The sequence below is a fragment of the Podarcis pityusensis genome (genome assembly GCF_964106645.2).
Source record: "Podarcis pityusensis genome assembly, chromosome: 18".
Lineage (NCBI taxonomy): Eukaryota > Metazoa > Chordata > Lepidosauria > Squamata > Lacertidae > Podarcis > Podarcis pityusensis.
In genome coordinates, this window is record NC_138043.1 from 10,038,200 (window position 1) to 10,065,838 (window position 27,639).

The 27,639-nt window shown below is 48.9% G+C and overlaps 1 protein-coding gene across 5 annotated transcripts in view; it reads left to right on the plus strand.

The window, feature by feature from the left end:
• Nucleotides 1-692: 692 nt before the first annotated feature.
• The window catches only part of DOT1L (DOT1 like histone lysine methyltransferase), a 76,086-nt gene continuing 49,139 nt past the window's right edge, over nt 693-27,639 (plus strand). For 2 of the 5 annotated variants that reach the window (XM_080988720.1, XM_080988721.1), the window contains exons 1-5: nt 695-1,065; nt 16,845-16,888; nt 18,817-18,891; nt 22,433-22,496; nt 26,567-26,795. In XM_080988720.1, coding sequence (XP_080844846.1) covers nt 985-1,065; nt 16,845-16,888; nt 18,817-18,891; nt 22,433-22,496; nt 26,567-26,795 — 493 coding nt within the window. In that variant the 5' untranslated portion in view covers nt 695-984. Of the gene's footprint in view, nt 1,066-16,844; nt 16,889-18,816; nt 18,892-22,432; nt 22,497-26,566; nt 26,796-27,639 lie in introns of all 5 variants that reach the window. The other 3 variants (XM_080988722.1, XM_080988723.1, XM_080988724.1) reach the window with 3 other exon arrangements.

Sequence of the window (27,639 nt, forward strand, 5' to 3'; positions counted from 1 at the left end):
AGACACCTTGAGCGAGGCGCGCTCCCGACGCCTCAACCGCCGCCTCCTGACAGGCAGCGCCGTCGCTGAGGGCAACTGAGGACAAGGCACGCACGCGCAGAGGCGAGAACGCGCGCGCGGGGGGGGGGAGGTTTCGCTCGCGCACGCGCGCTGTCACTCTCTCCTCAGAAGCGCGCTCTCTCCTCGGCCGCCCGCGCCCCTTCAGCGGGCCTCTCCTCAGCGCGCACGCGCGGCCCCTCACATTTTCCCGCGCGCCGCGCTTTTCATTACTATTTTATTGAGAGAGAAGACAAGCCCCGCCCACTCTCGTGGGTGGCCCCGCCCACCTCCTGGGCACCCGCCTGCCTACTTTTTTCTTAATTTTGGGGGTAAGCTGAGAAGCCCCGCCCACTCTCGTGGTTGGTCCCGCCCCCCGGCCGTGCGCGCCCCCTCCGCGCATTGTCGTGCGTTCGCGCTTTCTCTCCCTCGTCCGCCCGCGCGTGCGTCCTGGCCTTCCCTGCGCGCGCTCCCGCCCGCCCGCCCGCCCGCGACCTATCCCACCCCCACGACAGTAGCGAAACAACCTCTGGAAATAACATTGGTTGGCATCTCCCTCCCGCCTGCTTTCCCTTGGCGCCCCTGTTAGCTTGGCCGCCCTTGCCCTCCTCCGCGGCCCCTCCCTTCCCTGACGCCGCCGGGCGTGCGAGGGAGGGGGGGCGAGCGGCCCAAAATGGCGGCCGCGTCGCTCTTGGTGCGGCTGACGAGGCGCCCGGCCCGGCGCGAGCGACGACAATAGAGAGCAGGGGAAGGAGCGGCCTCCCCTCTCTCCCTCCCGCCCCCTCCTTCCTCGCCTCTCGCTGGTGCTCCTCCTCAGCCGCCGCCGCCGCCGGTCTAGCATGGTGCGGGTCCGCCGCCGCTGGGCCCCCTCCGCCGCCCCGACCTGACCTCGCCTGCTCCCTCGCCGCCGCCACCGCCGCCGCCGCCGGGGTCCCTTCGGCCGCCAACATGGGCGAGAGGCTGGAGCTGCGGCTCAAGTCGCCCGTGGGAGCCGAGCCGGCCGTCTACCCGTGGCCCCTGCCCGTCTACGTGAGTGGGGGGGGAGGCCCAGGGAGGGGAGCCCCCCCGCGAAGGGGGCAGGGTTGGGGGGCTCGAGGGAGCGGAGGGGGGGGCTCTGTCTTATCTCCTGCATTTTTATGGGGGGATTCGAGCGGCTCTTGCGTCACCTGGGGGGTTATAGGAGGCTTTTGGTTGTGTGGGGTTTTTTTTTGGGGGGGGAGAAGGTTGCTAGTTTTGGGGAGGGGTATTTGGGGGGGTTGCCATGGGGGGAGTCTGTTGGGGTGGGGGATTTGATGGGCTGCTGTGTCACCTGAGTTTTTCTGCTTTTCTTTTGAGAGGTTGCTGTATGCGGGGAGGGGTACGGGGGGGGGGTTGCCATATGGGGTATTTGGGGATTTGAGTGCATTGGGGGGCAGTTGTGCTGATGGGGTGGGGTTGCTCTATGTAGGGAGAGATTTTGGGGGAGTTGTCATCTGGGGGATATGTAAGTTCAGGGGGGTTGCCGTCGGGGGGAGTTGGGGAGAGGGGTTGTTATATGTGGGGAGGAGCGTTTAGGGAGTTGCCATATGGGGTATTTGGGGGGTGTGTAAGTTTTTTTTGGGGTGACAAATGGGGGAGTGGGGGATGCAGATTTTGAGGGGTTGCTATATTGGGAAGGGGGGTGTATAAGGTTCAGGGGTTGCCGTATGGGGGGGTTGGGGGATGCAGTGTCAGTTTGTAGGATTATGTGGGGACAAGTTGGGGAGGGAGATGGTTGCTATATTGGGAGTTCAGGAGGGAGATTTTGGGGGCTGCTGTGATATTGGGGTTATTATTTGGGGGGACATGGAGAGTGCAGCTTAGTTGGTTATAAGGAGGAAACAGGCTTCATAGAGGCTTATTCTATAGGGGTGGTTTCTGTATCCTCTCTGGGGGCTACAATTGGGGATGTTTTGTGGTAATAAATGGGTGTCTAGGGGTACCCCATTAGGGGGGAAATCATATGTTGTGTGGAATAATTTGCTGCCTATGTGGCTAGGGGGGTAGAGAGCAATTGGAAGTGTTAAGAAGCGGCGGGGGGGGGGGGAAGAAGGAATGTGACAAAATTATGTCAGGAACTCCACTGTGCAAAAACATGGGGGGCGGGGGGCTATGTGAATGGGGAGCGCTTTGCCTCTTGAGTGGGTTGCATTGGGGGGGCTGTTATATGGGGGAAGTTTGGCTGCTTGGAAATGGAACTTCCATGGGGGGAAGTTCTCTGGGTGAATTTGGGTTGGGGTTATTACACAATGGGACTATCCAGAAACTGTGTGTGTTAAGTTGGTGGTGGTGGGGCCTTCCTGCCAGGGCAGGTATTATGTTGGGGGGGAACGGATGTGGGATGCAACTGGATGTTTCTTAGTGAGGAAACAGAGAATATTATGCAAAGGGCAAGGAGGTCATACGTGCAGTGTTTTTCTCTGAAGGTCGCCCTTCACACCAAACGCTTCACACTCTTTATACAGACATGTGCATTAGAAATTGGTTCAACTCCCCAGTGCTACTCATCCACATGATGTCTCACATGGACTGCATCAGCTCCTCACTCCTGCAGAACTCTGTCTCAGCATTCTATGTGTTCCCCTGTTAAAATTTGACCCCCCCTTATAATGCCAGGTGGAGTGGTGAACTGTTTGCACCCCGAGGGCCATGTTACCTTCCCTGTAATCTGCCGAGGGCCACATACCAGGGGTGGGTGGGGGCAGAGGTGAAAGTAAGAGGAGCAATGGATGCAAATTTTGCCTTTTGTGCAGGACATGAGGCACACACACTGCCACACAAGCACCCCTGCTCTAATATTTAAACTTTCCCGTTCTCAAAACTTTTTCCTGGAAATGATCCTGATGTGAAATTAAGCCAGTCTGACTACAGGGCTCAGGGGTGTCTTTGCCACACTTGTCCTTTATCCTTGAGTGCTTTCCTCTGTTCTGTGTGCTTTTATGTCTTCCCCCAGTGTTTTGATCTTGACTTTTCCCCCTTCAGAAATCCTCCACAAGGAAACCTCTTCCATTTGAATCTCCTGCGCAGAACAGCTTCTCTGGGGCTGAACACACACCACCCTCCCCTTTTCTGCTTCTCAACTCCTGACAAACTGATCTCTACTTCCTTGCACCCACTTGCTGTCATCCCTTCCCCTTCCGGGCTTGCCTTCCACGCACAGCTTGGTACATCTTCCTGTGCGTGCTCCTTGCTTCCTGACTTGCTTGCAGTTTGCCAGGGACATCTAGCTTAGATGGCTTTTAAGTGGAAAATTAGACACGTTTCTGGAGGGAAACACATCTTGGCTGCTAGTCATTATGCTTACCATGGACTGACTCTGTAAACATGTGAGGGTTTCATATCTCTGCACTCCAGTTGTAGGGGAGCAGTGATGAGATACGGCCTGTGTGGCGCCTTCCTTGCCTGGTTCTGGCACGAAAGCTTCCCCTTTCTCCCATGCTTTTGGCCCTCAAGCTTTAAAGTATTTGTGGCCTCCTTTGCTGAGGCAGCATCGCCTGCTAGACCTGCCTTTCATTTGTATAGATGTGGGGGTGTTTGTGTGTGTTGCAATTGGCTTAAATGTTTCTGTTATGTTTGTAAGTTTGAGTCATTTGCCTGAGTAAAGTTGCTGATAAATACATAATACATCAGGGCTGGGGAACCTTGAGATGTCCCCCACCCCACCCCCTGGTAAAATTTACATTCATTGTCCCAACTGCTTTTATCTCTGCCCACCACTGGCAGAAGGGGGAGGGATGGCTTGGGCAGTTGCCCAAGAGATAAAGAGATCCTCCTGCTGCCGCCACCTCTAGTGTAAATAGAAACTCCTCCCTGCCCTTTATCATCTTTGATAAGATACTTTTGTATGTGTAGATTGTTTGGAAACTTCCCCCTTGCTTCTCATTAATCCCTCCCGTTTGCGGTCAGATGCTATCCTGGTGTGGTGTGTTCATCACTTAGTGTAACCAAAACATTTATTATTATTATTTTGCACCCCGTAATCTCCTTGCTTTAACCTCCCAAATCCTCAGTTGACCCACTGAATGCAACTGTCACTGGCCTTGCTCTTTCTGTCCTGACCCCATTGCTCAGGACACAGAGCTGTTGCCTGTTTGGTCCTTTGCCAACCTTTTCTGTTCAGCTCTCCCCACCCTATCTTGCTCCCCCACATACACACTCTTTTGAGTCCCAGACATTCTTTGCATCCCAGGCCAGCCATTTCAAAGTAATCCTACTTTTCCTGTTTGTGGATGACTCACCCACTTGCAGATACTCCTCTAGGTCCACACCCCAAACATCTTTCTTGCCTCCTGTTCCTCCCTCTTGACACTTCCACACCTCGCAATCCTTTGCCTGCTGTAATGTGTGCTCTTGGAGAGGCATATTTCATCTGTTTCCCAAGAGCATTAGATTATTACGGGCTAATTAAGGGTTTCCCCTTCCAGACTTCTTCTTCTTCGAAACCCAAATCCAGTGTTACATACCTCCTTTCCCCCAACATTTGGACTCAGTCAGTCATTTTGGATAAGCTGCTGCGAGGAACAATTAATACTCTGTGGCTCCATGGATTGTGCAAAACTGATATAAAGGATTAGGTTCCTTTTTTGTTTCTTCAGCGCTAGGTAACAGGGCCCTGCTGTTTTAGGGAGGTGATAAAGTACAGAAAAACAAATTAATAGAATTAATTAGCTATGGAGTGGCTTTGGATTGAGAGATGAATAATAGAATTGTAGAGTTGGAAAGGGATCACAAGGGTCATCTAGTCCAACCCCCGCAATGCAGGAACCTTTTTGCCCAATGAGGGGCTCAAACCCACAACCCTGAGATTAAGAGTCTCCTGCTCTACTGACGGGGCTATCCCACAGGATATATGGAAATGCTTGTAACTTTCTCATGATGATGTTGTTGTTGTTGTTGTTGTTGTTGAATAAAAAGCAACCCTAAGGTCATTTTCTACCTGTGGGTTTTCCACTGGTTGGAAGAAGATGTACAGTGGGGACGAGGAGCGAAATGAGGGACACTGACTTAAGTAAAGAATGTTCTTCAGTTCCTGTTCCTTCATGGAAGAGACATGCCTGCAAATTTCTCCCCGCTGTGATCCATGTTTGGTTATTTTGGAGCCCGCTGGTGATGACGCCTCATTTCATTTTTGCAATGGTGCGTCTGTGTAGCATTCTAAACATCTCACGAATGTGGCTGCCCCCTCCCTCCCTCTTATGAATAATAGTGTTTGGGGAGGATCTAACCCCAGAGAAATAACATTTTTGGAAGTATAATATGGTGGGCGTGAAAGAGAGAACCGCTTCTCAAAAGGCTGCTGTGCTCAGCATCTCAGCTGGGTCAGAGGACTTGCATTCTCTTGCCAGAGAATGGGCCTCTTCTTCTTCCTCCTCCTCCTCTTCCTCCTCCTCCTCTTCTTCCTCCTCCTCCTCCTAGCTGGCACGGAGCTTATTTGAGTACCGTATTTCTGTGGCCTACGGCATTTCCGTCAGTTGTGTTTCCATGCCTCTCAGCAGTTAAAATGAGGCAGGGTCCCACATGCCTTGTGGAGACCCTAGTGGCTGTAAGAGATCCGCACTGCACAGGTCAGCTGTTAAGTGTGTGAGTGGTTGAGGAATGACAGTTTGTTTGTTTTTAAGGAGAGAAGGGCAAGCCCCGCTGCACGCTGATGTTAGGCTTGGCTTTCTGTCATCTTGGTGCTGTGGATACTCCGGTTTCCAAAACATCCTGCCCGTTTAGGAGGGCGCGCTATTTTTGATCGTCTTGTTAGGCTGTTCCCAGGGAGCAGTGCATGGTGGTTAATGTCCTCTTTCCTGTTTGGGCAGCTCTGTGTGTTCCTAACGCTTTCACAGAAATCGAAAGTGCAGTTGCCTCTCTGCTTAGTTTCTTTTCATCACTGGGTTTTTTCAAGCTTGGTTTGCACAGAGTAATAAATCTCATTTCAAAAGACCATCTCAGTTTGTTGACATTCCAACCCAATGCATTTTTTTAAATTAAAACTTTTATTTTAGAGCAAAATCTGGCTGTGGGGTGGAATTAAGAATCTGTAAAGCTCTTTTTGTTAAAGATTTTTTTTTTAAGTGTGTGTAAGTCCCCTAGAACAGGCACCCCCAAACTCTGCCCTCCAGCTGTTTTGAGACTACAACTCCCATCATCCCTAGCTAACAGGACCAGTGGTCAGGGATGATGGGAATTGTAGTCCCAAAACAGCTGGAGGGCCAAGTTTGGGGATGCCTGCCCTAGAAAAATTATATAGAATAAATTTTGGGTTGTATGCAGTTAATCAGACTAGGCACATTGGAATTAATAGGTCTAAGTTAATCATGCCCATTAATTTCAATGGGCCTTCTCTGAGTATGACTAATATTGGAAACAACCTTCTATTAATGATATTTTAAATTAATGTATAGAATAAATATTATTACTGAGGATGATATTGGGTTGTAGTACCCAATGGCTCCAAGTAGATACCCTGAAATAAATGGGCATGCCTAATTTAGGCCCATAAATTCCATTGTGTCTGCTCCGAGTATAACTTAATTGGAGACACCCAACTGAAACATCCAGAACAAAGTGAAATTATGGTACGCCCTGAAAATCCACATCAAACAAACCACAGCATCTAGTGTGTATATTTCCCATCGCCTGGAAAAGTCTCCCAGGGCATTCAGGAATCAGATCCTGCAAATCTGGGGGGTGGGGCCCTTCATAGTCGGTCCCCCCAACCCTGCATGCAATCGGGTCGGCTGCCAGTCCAAACCTTACCAGGAAATAGCCTGACTGCGACAATGGGGTAGTCCCAGTCAGCACCACCACCCCGCAGCTCAGACCACCCCGCTTTCTGCATCCGTGCCAAATCTAAAGCCCTACAGTATGCATAGGTGACCTTTGAGAGAGCCCCAGGTTTCCATGGTGCCTGTCAGGTCCTGTTAAGGTGATCCCAGTATGGACCTCAAAGCACTGTCCTTGTGTTCTCCATCCCACCTGTGCAACCTCCTCCTCTGGTTCGAGTAGAGAGATGGGTGGATAGTAAACAAGCCGTCTCCCTGTGCTGCCTCTGTGGCCTCCAGCACCAGATTCAAGTCCCAAAGTGGAAGTGTTACCTGGTGGGGGCAACAGGACCATAGTGAGCCCCTCCCCTGCATCCCAACCTCTGCTGCTCCTGCGCCAAGTACTCAGGCAAACAGAGCTGAGTCAGACTCGCTCCGCCCGGCTCACCCACTCAGGTTTCAGTCATGCTGGTTTGGCCCCCTTGTCGAAGTTTCAGTCAGACCAACCCTTGTTCCACGGCCTCCGGAATCTGGCACTAGGAAGGCATTTTCCGCTTGACCTTGGTGGTGAACGCTGCTCCGTTAGACCTGCTTTCCACGGCTTGTTCCGTCCAGTCCCCTCTTAAAGCCCATTACCATATCCCGTGATGGTGTCTTCCACATATAAGTCATGCATTGGGCGCATGTGTGCATAAGCGCCTTCTTCTCGCCTGTCTCTGTATCTGTCGCCCTCACCTGCAGCGTTTCCCCCGCTGTGCATCCAAAGCCGTTACCGAGATGAGGGACGTTGCAGGGATTCCGCAAGGCTTTTTAGAAATCAATCCACTTTGGACAGCACTGTTAGCTAGCCTGCTGACATATAGTCAGCTGTAAAAAATAGATAAAAATAAAATTCTCTCCTCCCTGGGCTTAGAAGCTTTCTGGCACCAAAGGAAAGAAGGGTGCCCTTGTGGTTTCAGAGCTGAGGTCTCTGACGTCAGCAGACTGTCTCTTAGTTTCACTGCTCTGTTTCCTTTGCTGGAGGTTCAAGTAGCAAGGTGGGAATTGGTTCTGTTCGAGTGAAGCAGAGCTTTTGGGATTGTGGTATGGATGGAGTGCTGGATTTTCGGTCAGAGGAGACCTACTCAGCAATTGAGGGTGTGTGTGTGTGTGTGTTGGTAGAGTATGAGACTCTTAATCGCAGGGTTGTGGGTTCGAGCCCCATTGCAGAGAACAAGATTCCTGCATCGCAGGGACCCTTGTGGTCCCTTTCAGTTCTACAGTTCTATGATTCTAGGTATTTGGGTGTTCTCAGTTGGGGGGGTCTTTAAATAAACCAGACATTAATTTTATTTATTGCATTTATTTGGCTATCACCTTTTTATCCCACGTTGCTCAAGGGGGGGGTGTACATTGGTGTTCTTCAACTGTGGGCCCCATGATGTTGTAGGACTGCAACTCCCATCCTCCACTTCTAGCTTAGCCAATAGTCAGGGATGATGGGATTTGTAGTCCTACAAAACCCAGGGAACCAAGGTTGAGTAACACCAGTGTCCAAGGTTTTCTTCAAGTCCTTATAATCCGCACAGTGACCCTATAAGGTACCTTAGGCTGAGAGAGGCAGTGACTGGCCCCCAAGGTCACCAGTGAGCCTTGTGGCTGAGTGAGTCTGGCACTCTGACCACCACATCACAGGGGTGACTCTTTCAGCAGCTCTTAAACAGAGGAGCAGAGAATCAGTCCTTGAACTTTGTCCCTGATATGTTTGCGTTCTGCCAGAAAGTTATCATTAGGGGTGTGCGCGCGTGTGCATGCTAGAATTTATCAAATGCAGACATGGGGAGGAGGGGTCATAAGTTCTGCAAGGCTCACTCAGTTCCCCTTTCCAAGGCTACCCAACCAGAATACACTGAAGAAGAAAAAAAGCGCAAATGCTGGATATGCAAAATAAGGTTATGCATGCTCAGCCTATTTGTGAAATTTCCTGGGGTTGCAGCATTTCAGCTTCCCCCCAGTGCAGAAGTTGTGGTTTTCAACGTAACACACCTTGCGTTCAGCTTGCTCTGATGTTTAACATTGGACTTACTTAGCTATATGACTGCAGTGAAATTTCAAAGAAGGAAACAGCAGCGCGCCACAACAGTGTAATTTTGCTTATGAAGTGTGCATCTGCCCACCCTTGTTAAAGAGGCTCAGCCACTCCTACAAGCAGAGTTTGGGGGATACTTTATTGCACCTTTCAAGGCTCTTAGTCCATTCATCCATGAATGCCTTGTGTCGGTGGCCCCCACCTTGTTGCTGAAATTAGGCCTGAAAAGGGGTGCCTGTTGCAGCTGATAGCTTCCCCTTCCCACAAGCCAGCGTTCGAAATTTGCCAGGCGCATTTTGCTCCTGGTTATCAGCCAGGGACGCGGGTGGCGCTGTGGGTTAAACCACAGAGCCTAGGACTTGCCGATCAGAAGGTTGACGGTTCGAATCCCCGTGACAGGGTGAGCTCCCGTTGCTCAGTCCCTGCTCCTGCCAACCTAGCAGTTCGAAAGCATGTCAAAGTGCAAGTAGATAAATAGGTGGGAAGGTAAACGGCGTTTCCGTGCGCTGCTCTGGTTCGCCAGAAGCGGCTTAGTCATGCTGGCCACATGACCCAGAAGCATGACACATGTACGCCGGCTCCCTCGGCCAATAAAGCGAGATGAGCGCCGCAACCCCAGAGTCGGCCACGACTGGACCTAATGGTCAGGGGTCCCTTTACCTTTACCTATCAGCCACTTGCGACCAAGTGAATATGCCAGGATGGTGCCTGAGGTCTCCCCCATCTGGGGATCATTGGACCTGAACTGTTTTGGAATTTAGATTAAAAGCATTTGCAGATGATTTAGTAATCACAGTAGAAGAGCCAACGACATCTCTCCCAATACTCCCAATACTTTTAGAGAAAATAAAGGAATTTGGGCGGGTGGCTGGATTTAAGATAAATAAAGGGAAAACTAAGATGATAGTTAAGAATATGACTGAGTTGGAAAAAAGAGAGTTAGGAGTAATGACGTACATGGAGATTTATAAGAAAGTCAAATATCTAGGAATTTGGCTTCCAAATAAAAACCTGAATTTATATAAAGATAATTATGAGAATGGAAGACAGGAGTGCCTGGTGTGCTCTGGTCCATGGGGTCACCAAGAGTCGGACTCGACTAAACAACAACAATTGTGAGAAAGTGTGGATTGAGATAAAAAAGAACTTGGAAGTTTGGAATAGAATGAACCTTTCCCTTTTAGGTAGGATAGCAGCAATGATGAATGTCTTGCCAAAGGTGTTGTATTTATTTCAATCAATCCCGATAATAGGCAATGTTATATGCCCAAGAAGTTACAAAAAGATATATCAAAATTTGTCTGGAGTGAATTGTTGTCATTTGTCTTTAGTTCCCCCACTGCCCTGCTCAGAGTTGGGAAGAATATTCCTATGTTATGAATGGTCTGAGTCACCATTACGAAAAAGAGGTTGGAATAGGCCAATAGAGATGTGGACTGTCCTGGGATTGAGTGACTTTTCTTCTTTCAGTTCTCAAAGTTCTTAACCTGGCTCAAGGTTTTCCTAGCCAGATGTTGAACTGAGAATCCATCACAGTCAGTCCATCATTTGGAAAATAAGACTTTAGAACCATCTTGCCCCAAAAGGGCAACTAGGCATTATGTTTTGGCGCCTAGCTTATATATCTGAGTTTCTAACACCACCCCCAGCCTGAGATTTTCCTCCAGGTTGAATGGTATAGAGATGGGCTCTCTGGCCTGAATAGCTCATTGGCCAGAGTTACTTGTCATGGCTGGGGCCTGTTTAAAATTGAAACATGTCTGCGTGTTTGTACGTTTATACCCGTGTACTTTGGGATGATAAATCTAGAACTGCTGCCTTCACAGCTGGATTTGCCTAATTGCTCAGCTGCTGCTGGTGTCACGATGTTCAGAGCTCGGAGGGTGACGTGAAAGCATGTATTCCCCCCCCCCCGCTACATATTGCTAATTAAGGCATTGGGAGGACAGAGCCTTTGGTGTTCTAGATGCCCCCTCCCACTGGCTTTCATGTAACACTGAACGTGTGACTCCCTCTTCTCCCCACCTCCCTATTTCCTGAAAGGGAACATGAAGGGTTTTTTCCTCTCTAATGAATCAACAGTGCGTAGTTCTTCTTATCTGGGTAAGATGAATCGTGCAGAGTTTGAATAATCCTCCCTAATTTCCCCACCCCCTCAATGACTCAGAAAGTGGTTTTTCTGAAGCTGACCTCCCCTCCCCACCCTTTGCATTTGTGGCTACAGCCCTTATAACAGCAGTAGTTTTTCTTTATTTTCAACTTGCTAGGAGTCCTCGACTTCACTTTGCAAACACTCTCATTGCTCCCTCCTTACATACACACACTCACACACAGCAAAGGTGAGCTAGGAAACAGGAACGTAAACTCCTAGACATCAAAAAAAGCTTTTTTGGAACAGGGAGGTCTTCATAATCATTTGAGCGGAAGGTCAGTTTTAAGCGGCAGCCAAGATCTGCTGTGGTCCTCAGGAGCAGAATTGGTTCTGGAGGATGGATGTGGCTTAGGACCGCAGGAAGTTGTCTTGCACTGAGTCAGAGACCGTTCCTCTTCCTTGCTCGGTGCTGTTTACACTGACCAGCAATGGCTCTACAGCAGGGGTGCCCAAACTTTTTTCAATGAGGGCCAGATCTGATGAAGTGAACATGTATGAGGGCCGACCAAAGTTATTGACCTTTTTTTAGGATTGAAGTTCTTATCTCAGCCCTACCTGGAGATGCTGCCTCAGACCTTCTGCATTCCAAGCAAGTGCTCTCCCACTGGGCTGTGGCTTTTCCCATCTTAGAATTGCCAGAAAGGTGCCCATGTGCTTCTCTCCCTCCCGGCCCCGTAAACTCCACTTGCCCTGGGCTGGCGCTGCGTGAGGGCAACACCTTCTCTGGCTCAGCAGATGTTGGGTGTCAGCCTTCCCCGAACCAGCATTCTCCAGGTGTCTTGAACTACAACCAGTGTCAGAAACTCAGACGCACAGTATAGTCCAGGCATATCCAACTCCCGAGAGACTGTGATCTCTTCCCAGTATAAAAAATCTGGCAGTGATCTATCCATTGCCATTGGAGGGGGGGAGGAACGTGCGTGGGGTGGGTGGGTGGATTGTCCAGAGTTGTTGAGCTTTTTTCGGAAAGGATTGTGTGAACAATTGCACAGAGATTTTTGCTTTCCCCCTGTAACTTTTTGTACATGATAAGGATCTTGCGATTTACCAGGATCAGCCGGGGGTCTACCGGTAGATCACGATCTACTGGTCGGACGTCCCTGCTATAGTCCAATTGCCAAATGGCACCTTAAACCTCTGGTTGCGGTCACTGTGACGATATGTCTAGTTGTCACTCTACCCATCTGAAAAGCGATGCTGCTTTTGTTGCCCAAGGATCAAAATTGTTGCAAAATAAACAAAACAATTGCTAACATACCATTGAGTGTGTGTGTGTTTTATACTTTAGCAGAGCAGTTTGTAAAAGTCTTGAACGACCTGTGAATTGAACTGGAACCGAATTAGTTCCTTTTCAGGGGCAGGGGAGGAGCAGAGTCAAATTCCTTTTTTGAACTGAGTGTTCCAAGTTTGGTGTGTCGCTTTTTGGGTGGGTGTTCCTCCCCTCCAGGCAAGTGAGTGAGCAGCCTTGCTTCTTAACATTTTCATTAAAGGTTAACCACAGAGATGAGTAAGGCCCGGTGTTAATGACACCCTTCCATGTAAAACCCCACAAGAGAGCGAGCGTGGGCAGGCGTCCCAGGTGCCCTGAGTTAGTCACTCAGTGGCTCATGGTCGGCCTGGAATCAGGGGGCCATGAGGGGGAGAGCCGACTAACTCACTTTTTAATTCCGCCTTTAGATGTTTCTTAAAACTCCTGCCTGCCTAACCGTGGTTATCACCCAGATCTTGCCGGTTTGATATCAGTCTGTATCTGCCCTGGCCTCTAACGGTGTTCCCAGGCACTACTGGTTTTTTACATTTGGAAATAAGAAAAGGCCTTGGCCTACTCCAGGGGTCAGCAAGGTTTAGGGTTCACTCCATTGGAGATCGCTCCGTGGGCTGGATCACGCGCGCACCCGCAATTTCTGGCATCTGCGCCTGCGCAGACGCGATTTCTGGTGCCTGCGCAGACGTGATTTTTGGCACCGCGGAAGTGAGTTGCTGTGCTGCACTGGTTTAGCTCAGCGTGCGGGGACTTGCTGAGTAGGCGGCTCAGTTCGGGGGTGGCTTGTGGGCCGGTTAAACGACCCCCGTGGGCTGCTTTGGCCCATGGGCCTTAGGTTGCTGACCCCTGGCCTACTCAGTCCCAGGGGATCCTGCCTAAATCTACATTATGTTCACCTGCAGATCCTGCTCTTGGAGATTGTACGTTCGGGGGGGGTAGCGGCTACTTTAGACCAGGGGATGGGGTGCCTCTTTGGTTGTGGGGCACCCAGGCAGTGTTATAAACTCATATATATAATAAGCTAGGCGCCAAATGGCTCCTTGAGCCAGGGTTACAGTCGCCAAAATGGAATGTCTTGTTGTCCCTTTTGGGCAAGATGGCTGTAAAGTCTTATTTTACAAATGATGGGCTGAGACTGATTGATTCTCAGTTAAACATCTGGCTAGTCCAGAGGACAACCTTGAGCACGCTTAATAGCTTTGAGAACTTAAAGGAGGAAAAGTCAGCTTGATCCAGTGATAGTCTGCATATATATTGGCCTACTCCAATATTTTTTTCTTAATGGTGACACAGACCATTCATAACATTGGGGTATTCTTCACAGCTGTGAGCAGGGCAGTGGGTTGGGGTAAGTGAAGAAACAATAATTCACTATCATGTTGTCTACACTCCTGCTCAGGCTGCACAGAAAAAGCATTTTGGTTCCAGAAATTCATTCCAATTTTGCAGATAATATATAACTGACAGAATTTTGCAGGATGGAGCCTTAGTGTGTGAAAACAGTCCAGTTCCAAGGATCCCCCCATGGGGGAGAGGTCATGTGCCATCCTGGCTCCCAGGCATCTTCACTTGGTCACGAGGGACCGATAGCCAGGTGCGAATTTCGAACGCAGCCAGTCACTATTGGTTTTTGACTTTTCATAAGAAGAAAAGGCATTTGCCTACTCAGTCCCAGGGGATCCTGCCTGAATATAAATTAAGTTCACCTGGAGGCATCCTGCCCTGGGTATTCTACCTTCAGAAGGGAGGTGAGTGGCTGGCAACTCAAGACCGTGGGTAAGGGTGGCTTTTTGGTTGTGGACACCCAGGCCTTGGAACACCTTCCCCAGTGAATATTGAAAGGTGCTCATGCAAGTGATCAGTGGGAGACAACTGTTCCTCCCACCTGCTGGGAGGGGAAAGAGGGTAGAGAAAGTGCGTGTGAACCCCCATTGTTCAGCCTGGAAACTGAGGTCCAGCACTGAGGGCCCTCTGGCGGTTCCCTCACTGCGAGAAGTGAGGATACAGGGAACCAGGCAAGAGGGCCTTCTTGGTGGTGGCGCCCTCCCTGTAGAACACCCTCCTGTCAGATGTCAAGGAAATACCGTATTTTGCGCTCCATAGGACGCTCCGGCCCATAGGGCGCACCTAGTTTTTGGAGGGGGAAATAAAGAAAAATATTTTTATTTCCCCCCCAGGTGCGGGGCTGGAAGAACTAGGTCGGGGAACAGCGGGAAGGTGCGCTCTGCCTCCCCGCTGTCCCCCGAGCTTGTGGGGCTGGCGATGGGGAGAAGTGCGCTGATCCCGGGACGGCAGGCAGCTCTGCGCAACCCTCGGAGCCGGTCTCCCGAGGGTTGCGCAGAGCTTCCTGAAGCCTGGAGAGCGAGAGGGGTCAGTGCGCACCGACCCCTCTCGCTCTCCAGGCTTCAGCGAAAGCCTGCATTCGCCCCATAGGACGCACACACATTTCCCCTTCATTTTTGGAGGGGAAAATGTGCGTCCAATGGTGCGAAAAATACGGTAAACATTTGACTTTTAGAAGACATATGAAGGCAGTCCTGCATAGAGAAGTTTGCAGTGTTTGATGTTTTACTGTGACAAATGTTTTTAATTTGTTGGAACCTACCCAGTGTTGTTTGGCCAACCCAGTCAGATGGGAGGCATATAAATAATAAATGGTTGTTGTGGTTGTTGTTGTTGGAGAGGTGCGTGTGTTTGTGAGAGAAAAGAGGGGCAGCCCTGCCCACGAATGGAGTGCAATTTCCCAGCTGATTAGCCCCAAGGCCCTTGACAAAGCGAAAAAGGGACTCCACCCTGCCTTAAACTTAAAAAAAAATAAAAATATTAAAGATTTCTTAGTTTACAAAAATCCGTGCATCGTCTCTTTTTCCAGTTGTGTTTTCTACAGATCAGTTACATTCGTTGTGAGACATTAGTGTTGCATGCACTCTTAGGTTGGGAAGAAAAGAGGGGGAACCGTGAGGAGGGTGCATGGGGTCGTCTGCCTTACACTTTTGACGCCTGGTTATTTAAGATGTGAAATGTATGATCTAGCTGTAAGTTTGAACTGTTTCACTGTTGCTTGAGTTTTGTCATTACTATTATTTGTGTGTCTTTCGATAAATAAATACTGGGCTGTGTATTATGTCGTAAGCCACCTTGGAAACCCTGGAAGTCGGGAGATAAATATTTGGATAAATAAACGAGGTTTCCCCCTAGCGTACTGGTTAATCTGTAAGCCTGGTTTACAACCTCCTCCTTGGCTCTAAGCCAGGAGGCGGTGGCTGCACTTGGCCAAACTGCAGAGCCTGCTTTGCAAGCAGAAATGTTTTGTGTGAATGGTCGCCACTCTTACTTTGTGTGGATTTTACTTGGCATGCAATTGTTGCGGCCTAGGCCTCCTTGCTTTTCACAGCCTTTTGTGCAACTCTCTCCTCCCCTACTTGCGTACAACAGTCATACCTTGGGTTACAGACGCTTCAGGTTGTGTTTTTTTGGGTTACGGACGCGCCGAAACCCGGAAGTACCAGAACCGGTTACTTCTGGGTTTTGGCGGTCATGCATGTGCAGAAGCGCTAAATCACGCTATGCACAGAAGCACCGAATCGCAACCTGCACATGCGCACATGCGGTGCTGCAGGTTGAGAATATGCTTCCCGCACAGATGACGTTCGCAACCTGAGCGTCCACTGTACTGGGATAGCCAATGAAGTGCCCTCTAGCAGCTGTTTCTAACAAAAACGTTAGAAACTCAGATATGTAAGATAGGGACCAAAGGGATCCTTAAACCAAGGCTGCGGTTGCCAAAACGGAATGCCTAGTTGCCATTTTTGGGCAAGGCGGCTCTAAAGACTTACTTTTCAAATGATGGACTGACTGTGATTGATTATCTGGCCAGTTCAGAGGACAACCTTGAGCCGGGTTAAGAGCTTTGAGATCTTAAAGAAAAACAGTCACTTGATCCAGGGGTGGTCCACATATATATTGGCCCATTCCGACCTCTTTTTCTTTATGCTGACTGCTCCTGCTCAGGCTGCACAGAGAAAGCATTTTGGTTCCTGAAATTCATTCTGATAGTGCAGATTGATGGATTGAATTCTACAGGATGGGGTATTAGTGTGTGAAAACAGTCCAGATCTGAGGATCTCCAGGCATGCACCTTCAGATGGTGGAGACGTCAGGCGCCACCCTGGCGCCCAGGCATCTTCACTTGGCTGCAAGTGTTTGAAATCCAGGTGCAAAATGCGCCTGGCTAATTCCAAACACTGCAGCAGCATCCAAGGATCCACAGGTTCCCCATCTCTGCAAGGAGAAAGTTTTTGGAAATGGGTCCTCTTTGGGCACAGGGAAATTAGATAGCATAAAGCTAGCCTTTTAAAATAACAGCCGCAACGCATGCATCTACTAGGAAACATTACTTTTGCTCACTCCCCTGGCCCAGTTTTCATTTATCCGTATTTGCAAATAATGAGGGGTTTGTAGAAGCCAACGAGCCTTGGTGATCCGCCAGCCAACATGGGTGATCTCTCCTTCCAGACAGTTCCTGAAACCACCTTCTTTTCTTTGTTGTTGTTTCAGGACAAACACCACGATGCTGCTCACGAAATCATTGAGACAATTCGGTAGGTGCTAAGCAGCAGCTGATCTGCATTGCAACCAGATATTTTCACCCCCCACCCCTGGGAAACCCATCTCCCAATAGTGATAGTGACACTGTTCTTGCTAGGATTTTCCTTTTTATAGCCTTGCTCTGTAATCACAGCTTCCTGCAACATGGTGCATGTTTCACCGTGCATTAAAATGAAAACCTGGTTTTGCCTAAAACACTGGAGAGTTGCCTTATAACCAGGTCAGGACCATACTGGGGTCACCAGACCAGTATCAGCCAGTGTGGAGCAAGCAAGTGCCTTTCATTCCCCAACTGGGAATAAGGCTATGAGGTTATATCTGTCTTGAAAAGGGCACATGCTTTCGTAAATAGTCTGAATCAAAGCTGCCATTGACAGCTTTGGCTAAGTAGGAGTACAGTATGTTGCATTGATTAGCTGGTCTGGAGAAGGGACGTCACATGCCTTCTTTTCAAAAGTGACAGGGAGCTGTCATGTTTCTGCGCAGCCTTAGTATGAAGGAATTGGTTCATTTCTTTTAAAGTCACATTTGCCTCCCCTAGAAAAGGATTGAAGGTGTTGGGCGGTCAAAGCATTTTCTGCCCTTGAGCTTTGACCAGGGTTTCCCAACTTGGGTCCTCCAGGTGATTTTGGACTACAATTCCCATCATCCCTGACCACTGGTCCTGCTGGCTAGGGATGATAGGAGTTGTTTCCCAAAAACAGCTGGAGACCAAGTTTGGGAAACCCTGGCTTTTACCCTTCCCTTAAAAACCAAGTGAGATCCTACTCAGAAATCTCAGTAAAAGGTCTGGTTTAAACAAGAACCTAGCATGCTGTCTTCTACTGAGCCAGACTACTGTTCCATATCACACCTTGGGAGAGGGACCAGTCATATCTGTTCTTTATAAATCACAGTGCGCATAGATGGAGATGCGGGTGGTGCTATGTTCTAAACCACCGACCCTCTTGGACTTGCCAATTGTAAGGTCGGCAGTTCGAATCCACGCCATGGGGTGAGATCCCGTTGCTTTGTCCCAGCTCCTGCCAACCTAGCATTTCGAAAGCATACCAGTACAAGTAGATAAATAGGTCCCTCTGCGGCGGGAAGGTAAACTGTGTTTCTGTGTGCTCCGGCACTTGTCATGGTGTTCCCTGTGCCAGAAGCAGTTTAGTCATGCTGGCCACAAGACCCGAAAAACCTGTCTGCAGACAAACTCTGGCTCCCTTGGCCTGAAAACAGAGATGAGCACCGCACCCCATAGTTGAATTCAACTGGACTTCACCGTCCAGGGTTCCTTTACCTTTTACCTGCATAGATGGCAGTATACTTTATTATTGAATTTATATACCGCCCCATACCTGCAGGTCTCAGGGTGGTTCACAAGATAAAATCAGAATATAAAACCACAAAATACACAATCAGACGAGACAGACCTAACAGTAGTAGCCGCCTTCGGCTTTTTGGGCTGCCAGTGAGCCCCTAACCATTTATGGCTTGGGACCAGGCTGTCTTAAAGATACTAAAAATGTCACTATGCAAAGCTTCCCTGGGGTCCTAAGATCCTCCGGTGCGCACCTCCACCCTGTCCTTTGGAAGGCTAATATTAAGATTTTCCTTTGGAAACGGAGGTGCAGGCCGTGCTGACCACAGGGTTGCTGTCAGGGCAAACTGGATTTGAACTGCTGGCTCTGCGTATGCTGTGATGTATTTTAAGGATTCTTGTCAACCGGGTTTGTTGTTACTGCTTTGTGTGTTGGGAGCCGCCCCGGATCCCAACTTGGGAGAAAGGCAGGATATAGAAACAAGCAAACGTGACAAAATTATCGGTGTGTTTGGGGCAGAGGTGGACTTGCCAAAAGGAGGAGGAAATGATCTACTGATTGGCATATGATCTACTTATTTGCATATTTATTTTACCTACACCCTCTTTTCCTTTCAGGTGGGTCTGCGAAGAAATTCCAGACCTGAAGCTTGCTATGGAAAACTATGTTTTAATTGACTATGATACTAAAAGGTAAGGTTAAGAGTCTCCTTACTTTTCATTGCTTTCCTCCCCCATGGCTGCCCCTAGAAGTCATCGCTGGACTCACAGCGCCAGTCAGCCCCAACCAGCACGGCAAATAGGGGTGATGGGAACTGTTGTCTTGGACAGTGTGGGGCTGGGCTAGATGACCTCTGGGGGTTCCTTCCAACTCAACAATTCTTTGATTCAGTGGCTCTTTCTTCTATTTTAAACCAGCTCCAAATTCTCAGGGGGGGGGGGCTGCTGTCGTGTCGCTTTTGTTGTAGATTCATTCTGGAAGTTGGAAGCTTTTGGCAAGGGGATTCTTCAGCTGTTCCATGTTTGAGAGAGCTTGATAAAGACAGCCTTTCTGATAAGGGCTCCTTTCCTGTCCTGCCCTTCACTCCCCCCTTCCCTTGCCTCTCCCCTGCCCTTTAGTCCTTTGAACGGTTAATTTGTCCTGTTCACAAATGTAAACAGGAGGAGATTTTCCTGCTGCTTCCATGTCCTCCTTGCAAGGATGCGAAGGGAGGGGTCCTCCCCACCCCCTGGGGGCTTTCTAAACAGGCCAGGGAGTGTCCTGGTTTATCCCCCCCCCCCCACAAAGTGCATGTGAAAATAGAAATGAAAAACTGCCTGGGCGGAGGAACCCACCTGGGGTAGAGGGGGAAAAAACCCCCTTGGGCTGTTCACTGCAGGAGTTGATGAAGAGGCTGAAATAGCTGAGCAGCCCTGATTTTTGCTCTCCACTCTCTCCCCCTCCCTCCCTTGATGTTTGAAATCTGATTATGCAATGGGGCACGTGACTTCCCCGTGCTGCCCCTCCTTTCCCTATCTCCTGTCCTGAGTTGATTCTTTAATCCTGGTTTTTAAAAAAAAAGAAAAAGAAGGGATTTTCAGACCAGCCAGGCAGCCCTGTTCAGCAAGTCTCTTTAGAGCCCAAGGAGCTGACTTGCAGCAAGGCTCAGTATTGCTTGCACTGACTGGCAGCAGTTCTCCAGGGTTTCGGGGACTGGAACATTCTCATCCCTACGTGGGGGGTGGGGGTGGGGTGGGGGTGGGGGCTGAACCTGAGACCTTCTGTGTGTAAAAGGAAATGCTCTGTTGCTCAGCTGCAGGCCTTCCCCTTAATTTTCCCGTCCTCTGGACTCCAAATAGCCTCACATCCTTACTCCATTTAGCCCAGTATCGTCCACACTGACTGGCAGCGGCTCTCTAGGTTTGTAGACAGGGGTTAAAGTATGTAAAGATGCCGCTCAGGATTGAGCCTGGGAGAACAGAGCAGGTGCTCTCCCATTGAGTTATAGCCCCTCCCCATTAAACAGGAAGCAAGAGTCCAGTCCTCAACGTTCAGAAGGAAGGGCTGATTTAACAACAACAACAACAACAACAACAACAACAACAAATTTTATTTATACCCCACCCTCCCCAGCCAAGGCCGGGCTCAGGGCGGCTAACAACCAATAATAAAAACAAGTTGTTTGAATACAATTTAAAAATAAGATTAAAATACAACATTAAAACATTAAAATGCAGCCTCATCACAGGAGGAGAAAGGAAAAAAAGAAAAAAGAAAGAGGGGGAGGGAATCAAATTGGCTCCAAGCCAAAGGCCAGGCGGAACAACTCTGTCCTACAGGCCCTGCGGAAGGAAATCAGATCCTGCAGGGCCCTGGTCTCTTGAGGCAGAGCGTTCCACCAGGCCGGAGCCAGTGATGAGAAGGCCCTGGCTCTAGTTGAAGCCAATCTAACTTCCTTAAGGCCCAGGACCACTAGGGTGTTGCTATTTATGGACCTTAAGGTCCTCCTTGGGGCGGTCCCGTAGGTATGAGGGTCCTAGGCCGTGAAGGGCTTTAAAAGTCAAAACCAGCACCTTAAATCTCACCCTATACTCCACCGGGAGCCAGTGCAGCTGGAAAAGCACTGGGTGAATATGCTCCCATGGCAGGGACCCCTTAAGGAGCCTCGCTGCAGCACTTTGCACCCGCTGGAGTTTCTGGGACAGCTTCAAGGGCAGCCCCGCATAGAGCGAATTACAGTAGTCAAGCCTGGAGGTGACCGTCGCATGGATCACTGTGGCCAGGTCGGGGCGGGAAAGGTAAGGGACCAACTGCTTGATGCGGCGAAGGTGGAAAAATGTCGCCTTGGCTGTTGCTGTAACTTGCGCCTCCATGGAAAGGGAGGCGTCAAGGATTACACCCAAACTCTTAACGGAAGGCAATGGCACTAATTGGGCCCCTGCAAGAGAAGGGAGTCGGTCCCTCATCCCCATACCATCCCGGTGCATATTAATTCAGAGTGCTGGTTTTGACCTATAAAACCTTGAACGGCTCAGGACCGCAACACCCCAAGGATCGCCTCTCTCTCTGTGAACGTACCTGGACCCTGAGATCATCCTCGAAGACCCTTCTTTGTGCCTGTACCATGAAAGGTCTGGAGGGTGGCAACAGGAGAATAGGGCCTTCTCTGTAGTGGCTCTCCGTTTATGGAACACTCTCCCCAGGGAGGTCCGCCTTCATTATACACTTTGAGGCGCCAGGCAAAAACATTCCTTTTTAACCAGGCCTTTGGCTGATAGACATCCAGTGCCCTTTTAAAATGTGTTGGAGAACGGGGAGGATTATTGAGTTGTTCTTGTTTTTCATTTTATTACATACTTTTGTGTTTTTGTATTGCCATTTCGTCTTGTGAGCCGCCCCTGAGAACTGAGGATATAGGGCGGTATACTAATTCAATAAAGAAAACAAATAAGCAATAAAAATAATAAGCTCTCTTGCACCAAGCCGTGCCACATGTGCTGTCTGCAGAGACTGACATAGGCTCTCCAGGTTTTAGAGGTGGGGGGAGAGTCTTTCCTAGCCCTCCAAACCCCCACCCCAATCCCAGAAATGATGGGGAACTGGAGCTGCATAGCGCAAAGCATTTCAGTAAAAAATATTTCTAAACTAGGCTTGCAAACTTTTCTGGCTGGAACTCTTAAAGCGGCTGGAAGGCTGCAGTCCTGTTCCATGTACTTAAAGGGAACTCGGTGGGACTTAAACTGAGTGGATGAATGCAATGGGGAGGGTGGGGTGGAGAGCTGGATCCGGCTGGTGGGCCAGATCCCAAAGATGCTAGCCTTCCAAGGGTCATTTTGATGGGCAGGGTGGACAGTTGGCCACCTATCATCGGAGACTGAAGCGCAGAGCCTTCGCTGGGAAGGAAGACTGGAAAACCAAATACAAACCCAACACGCTCGTCCCAATAATCCTTGTTGATTTGGGGCAGCCACCCTAAGCCTGGTGCCTTCCAGACATCGTTGGCCTCCCAGCGGCTAGTACAGGGGGTGGTGATGATGGGATTTATGTCTTGCAACATCTGGATGGCCCCAGGCTACAGAAGGTGCTGGGTTTTTTTAAAGAAGACTTTGCAGACAAAACATTCCTTTTGGGAGTGGCACAGGATTACAACTACAAGGAGGATGTTGGCATCCGTGTAGCATGTATTATTTTTTAGGGAGACACGCCTAGAAAGCTTAGGCCCATCTTAATTTGTCTTCTTCTTCTGATCTTCAGCTTTGAAAGCATGCAGAGGCTTTGTGACAAATACAACCGCGCCATCGATAGCATTCACCAGCTGGTATGTATGTGCCCTGCCCATCCGCCCTGCTTGGCTTCTGGGTTGTTATTGTTTTGATGGGGGGCGGGTAGCCTGATTTCGTTATGTATAATTTTTTATTAAATTTTCTGTTTTACAATTTCAAATAAACATTTTACAGTGGTACCTCAGGTTACATACGCTTCAGGTTACAGACTCCACTAACCCAGAAATAGTACCTCGGGTTAAGAACTTTGCTTCAGGATGAGAACAGAAATTGTGCTCTGGCGGCGCGGCAGCAGCAGGAGGCCCCATTAGCTAAAGTGGTGCTTCAGGTTAAGAACAGTTTCGGGTTGGGACTTCCGGGGTGGCGCCATCGGCAGTGGCGGACTCCCTCTGAATTGGAGGGACTAGCTCTGCACGAAACGGGTCCTTTCCGCTACGGCGAAGCGGGGACCCTTTTAAAAATCACAGGCGAATGAAGCCTGTGACCATGGGACTCGGCGGGCACCCTTAGCGCCCCCCCAACCCACAAAGGAACCCACTAACGGGCTCCGAAGCGAAGAGGGGGAAGTGGCGCGGTGCTGTGAGTCAACTGCTATTTCCGTGGAGCGAAGCCGCACAGCTGTTGCCGGAGAGCGCTGCCTTTTTCCTGGGACAATTTGGCTTCTAAAATAAGCACCCGTGAGTACTTAAACTTTGAACAATTGGACTTTAAATAAGGACTTGCGAGCAGAAAGGAATTGGACTTAAAAATTTCACTTTAATTTGGTACTGAAACGGGAAGGTCTAAACAGGAAGTCAGCCTTCCGTTTCTTTGTAGACAGAATAAAGCAAAGACAACATAAACTAGAGCTCAGAAAATCGCCTCTAAAGGATTGGCTTTCATCATTTAAAATTGTTGAACCCCCCTTCGGCAGCAGGAGAAGAAGGGGGATCTTTTCTGGACTGTTTAAACCTGCAGAAGTGAGTTTAAAGTAAAGTAACTTTCCACCGTCCTGATCCTGGAGCGGGGTGTCAGGACTGACGTTTGAAGCTCATTGACCAGAGACAAACGCTTTTGACAGATAGCTAAATGAAGAGAAACATAGTGATTCCATTGTTTCCTTTCGCACCCTAAAGGAACAAATATTGACAAAATATCTGAAAAAAGGAAACTCTGTTGCTAGACTTGTCTTTAAAAGAAAGCTCAAATAGAAGTTTTCCCCCTAGAGGGAGACTGTGAAACTGTAACCAACTCCTGGGAGCTGGCAGCTGTTACAGATTACAGTCATGGGAACAGACATCTGACCTTGTAGGACAATGTATTCAGAAGCTCTGTTGTGTGCTTTCTATAAAACAAATGCCCTACTGGAACAGCTACATGAGAAGACGAATTTGATGGCTGATTCGATTAGAAATTTTGGACAGGCAGTGGGAAATTTTGAACAGGCAGTGGGAAAATATGTGGAGCCCACCCAGGAATTAAATCAGGAGTGTGTCTTGACAGAACAGGCCCTACAGGAATATGAGCTTTCAGATTTGACAAATGAACTTGGAAAAAGCCAGATTTGGAAAGAAAAAGTTTGGTTTGGTTTGGAAATGGGGGGATGGATAGACCCCCCCTATGCTGGGATGTTTGGACTTTTCAAGTCTCGCAATGGGCCGTGAGATGTTTGGGATTGTGGGGGCTCTCAATTTTGGAGGGATTTTAAAACATGTTTTTAAATACCACATGGAATTTAGTGTCGATTATGGAAAAGGGGCTGATCTGTCGAGAAGGGTTAAAAATATTGCTAAGCTGGAGTTCCCACGAGTGAAACGAGCAGGAGACAAGGGAAAATACAGTTACAAATATGAAGAAGAGCTGCGGAAGGGACATGGAAGAGACTTAAGGGCCTCGGATATAAGGTTACCAGGTTAATGCGCCAGATCAATGGGATAATAAGGACTGACAAAACCCGGGACCAGGAGGAAGGGACGCTGGATGAAGATTGGATTTGTTTTTATTTCTTTTTTTCACTACTAGGACTGTTTTATAAAATTGATGAATGTTAGAAAAATGTTGGAATGAAATTGCTTGGCGTTAGTAAAAATGTTTAAAGAATTATGCAAGAATATTATGGTTATGAGAAGTTGGTAAAAATAGGATCTAAGTTTTAAGTTTCAAGGTTTTTTATAGTAAGATAAGATTAAAATAGTTTAAGGTAATGTAATGACAGAATATTATGAAATATGGAAAGGATTTGCTGTGACAATTAACAACCAGGACACAAGGAAGGGGAGGAGGAGGAGGTCAAGGAAAGAGGGTAATGACAGTTGAGAATAATGGATTTGTTTTTAAATGTTTTTAAATGTTTGTGGTGTATTTTTGTTTTTTTCTCTCTTACTTTGAATTTGTATATGTATGGTTGGAAGTGGTTTGTTTTTCTCTTTTTCTACTTTGTTTTTCTTTTGTAATTTAAAATTCCCCCCCCCCCCAATAAATATCATTAAAAAAAGAAGAAGAAGAACAGTTTCAGGTTAAGAACAGACCTCCGGAACGAATTAAGTACTTAACCCGAGGTACCACTGTACAGACTTTAAAATGACTTCCCTTCTTCTCTTTCCATGGTTCATTTTGCATGTCTTACATCCCTGCATATTTTACAAAAACTATTCCAATTGGTTTTCCACCATTACATCCATCACAGTTATTTTCCGTATACTCAATATACGTTTTCCAATCTTCTTTAAACATATGTTCTTGTTGCTCTCTTATTCTGTATTTTAAATCTGCAAGTTGTGCATATTCTGTCAATTTAAGTTGCCTGTCTTTCCAAGATTTTTGAGGCCAGTTAGTCCTGCTCATTCTCTGCTTGCTCCCGTGGGCAGGCATAGTGCTCTGACATGCTGGGTATAGTGCCTCCTCCCCGGGTTTTCTCAATTTAGCCTGGATTACTTAGAATTGTAGGGATGTGGGTGGTGCTGTGGTCTAAACCACAGAGCCTAGGGCTTGCTGATCAGAAGGTCGGTGGTTCGAATCCCCACGACGGAGTGAGCTCCCGTTGTTCGGTGCCTGCTCCTGCCAACCTAGCAGTTTGAAAGCACGTCATAGTGCAAGTAGATAAATAGGTACCACTCTGGCGGGAAGGTAAACGGCGTTTCCGTGCTCTGATTCACCAGAAGTGGCTTAGTCCTGCTGGCCACATGATCCGGAAGCTAGCTGTGGACAAACGCCGGCTCCCTTGGCCTATAGAGTGAGATGAGCGCCGCAATCCCAGAGTTGTCCGCAACTGGACCTAATGGTCAGGGGTACCTTTACCTTTACTTAGAATTGTAGAGTAGGGACCGACCCCCAAGGGTCACTAGTTCAATCCCCAGCAATGCAGGAATTACTTATTTAAAGCAATTCTAACCTCGATTCTTTAGCCTGGGGTGGGGGTTTGGGACCTGCCCCACCCCAGCCTAAGGGTCGCATTCTGTTATGGGCAGCTTTACATTGCAGTGGTGGGAGGAGGCAGAAGGGGAAGTGGGTGGAGCAATAGATGGGACACTTTTCTGCATGAGGCTACATTTCAACCGCTCAGAGTTGGAATATTCCACACGACACAGTATAGTCAGTAGGGTTGCCACCTGTGCTGCATAATACAGGATTGTCCTGTGTTTCAATGCAAAATGCTATGCTCTGTATTGATTCAATACAAGATGCAGTTAGTCCTATATTTCCCCTATTCCACACATACCCCCCCCCGCCAAGTTAAGGATCCTCTCCTCCGCTCCTACAGGGATGTCATCCCTGGCTTGGCAGGAGAAACTGTCTCTCACTTCTTTCCTCCTTTCTTCCTGCTCCTGCTTCTTGACAGCGGAGGCAGAGCAATAGCCATCACAACAGCCTTATCTTCCTCCCTGAATTTCTCTCCCCCTCTCTTAAAGCCCCCACTTCATCTTGTGCAAGTGAATTCCACGGTTCTAACTATGCATTGTGAGTAGAAGTCGTTCCTTTTGTCTGCTGGCTTCACTGGGCACCCCAGGTTCTAGTGTTTTACGAGAGGCACAGAAGCGCCTTCGTTGGCCTGTCACACGTGGCGAAGTGTGTGTATGCGTGTCTCTCTCCCCCCTCACCCTCCTGCCTCTCCCATTTTGTTCTCCAGTGGAAAGGAACCACGCAGCCCATGAAACTGAACACCCGCCCCACCAATGGGCTCCTGCGCCACATCCTGCAGCAAGTCTATAACCACTCGGTGACCGACCCCGAAAAACTCAACAACTATGAACCCTTTTCCCCGGAGGTGTATGGCGAAACTTCCTTTGACCTGGTTGCTCAGATGATCGATGAGATAAAAATGACCGAGGATGACCTGTTTGTAGACTTGGGCAGCGGTGAGTGTTGCCGTACACTGTCTCTGCCCTCTCCTGTCTCTGCCATGAAACCTATCTTTACCCAAAACTGTTTCATTTCTTCTGTAGAACATTCAGCACATAGCTGTCAACCGTCCCTTATTTGGCAGGAAAGTCCCTTATTCCAGCGCCGTGTCCCGCTGCTGTCCATTATTGATGATGTCCCTTAAATTTCCCGGGTTTCAAAGGAAGCAGCTCCTCTCCCTCCCTCCCTGCCGGTCAGGGAGGAGGGAGGCTCCAACTGTGTTACTTGGCTGTGTTGCTCACCCAATAAGGAGTTTTAAGAATGACTGGGGGGTGGAGCTTGCATGCCTTGTCCAATCAAATTGGCCGCATTGCCTGGGGACTCGCCTTTGCTTCCCAGCAGAGAGGTGACGGTGGTTTTCCTTGCTGCATCCCCTTTGCCGGGTTGCTGCGCTGTGGGAACCACTGCTTGAGGCTTCGTTTGGCTGCTGGCTGGGCTTTCTGCCTTTGGCTTGGAGGGGCTCGGAAGTTGAACATACCTGTGCCCTGAAAATCCCTTATTTTGGCTGCTGATCCCTTATTTTTGAGGCTGCTGGTCCCTTATTTTCAAATCTGTAAGTTGACAGCTATAATTCAGCAGCGTGTACCAGTTTGCTTAGGAAGCAGCTGAGCTGTGTAAATAATGGCCCACTTTGGATGTGATGGCCAAACCACGGTTTCTTTAGCAGGGCTATGCTTTTGGTCCCCTTTTGCTTTCCTCATGTCCTGGAGCAGGGGTCGGCAACCTGCAGCCCATGGGCCACAAGCGGCCCATGGGGGTCGTTTAAATGGCCCCCAAGCCGTCCCCGAACCGAGCTTGTCG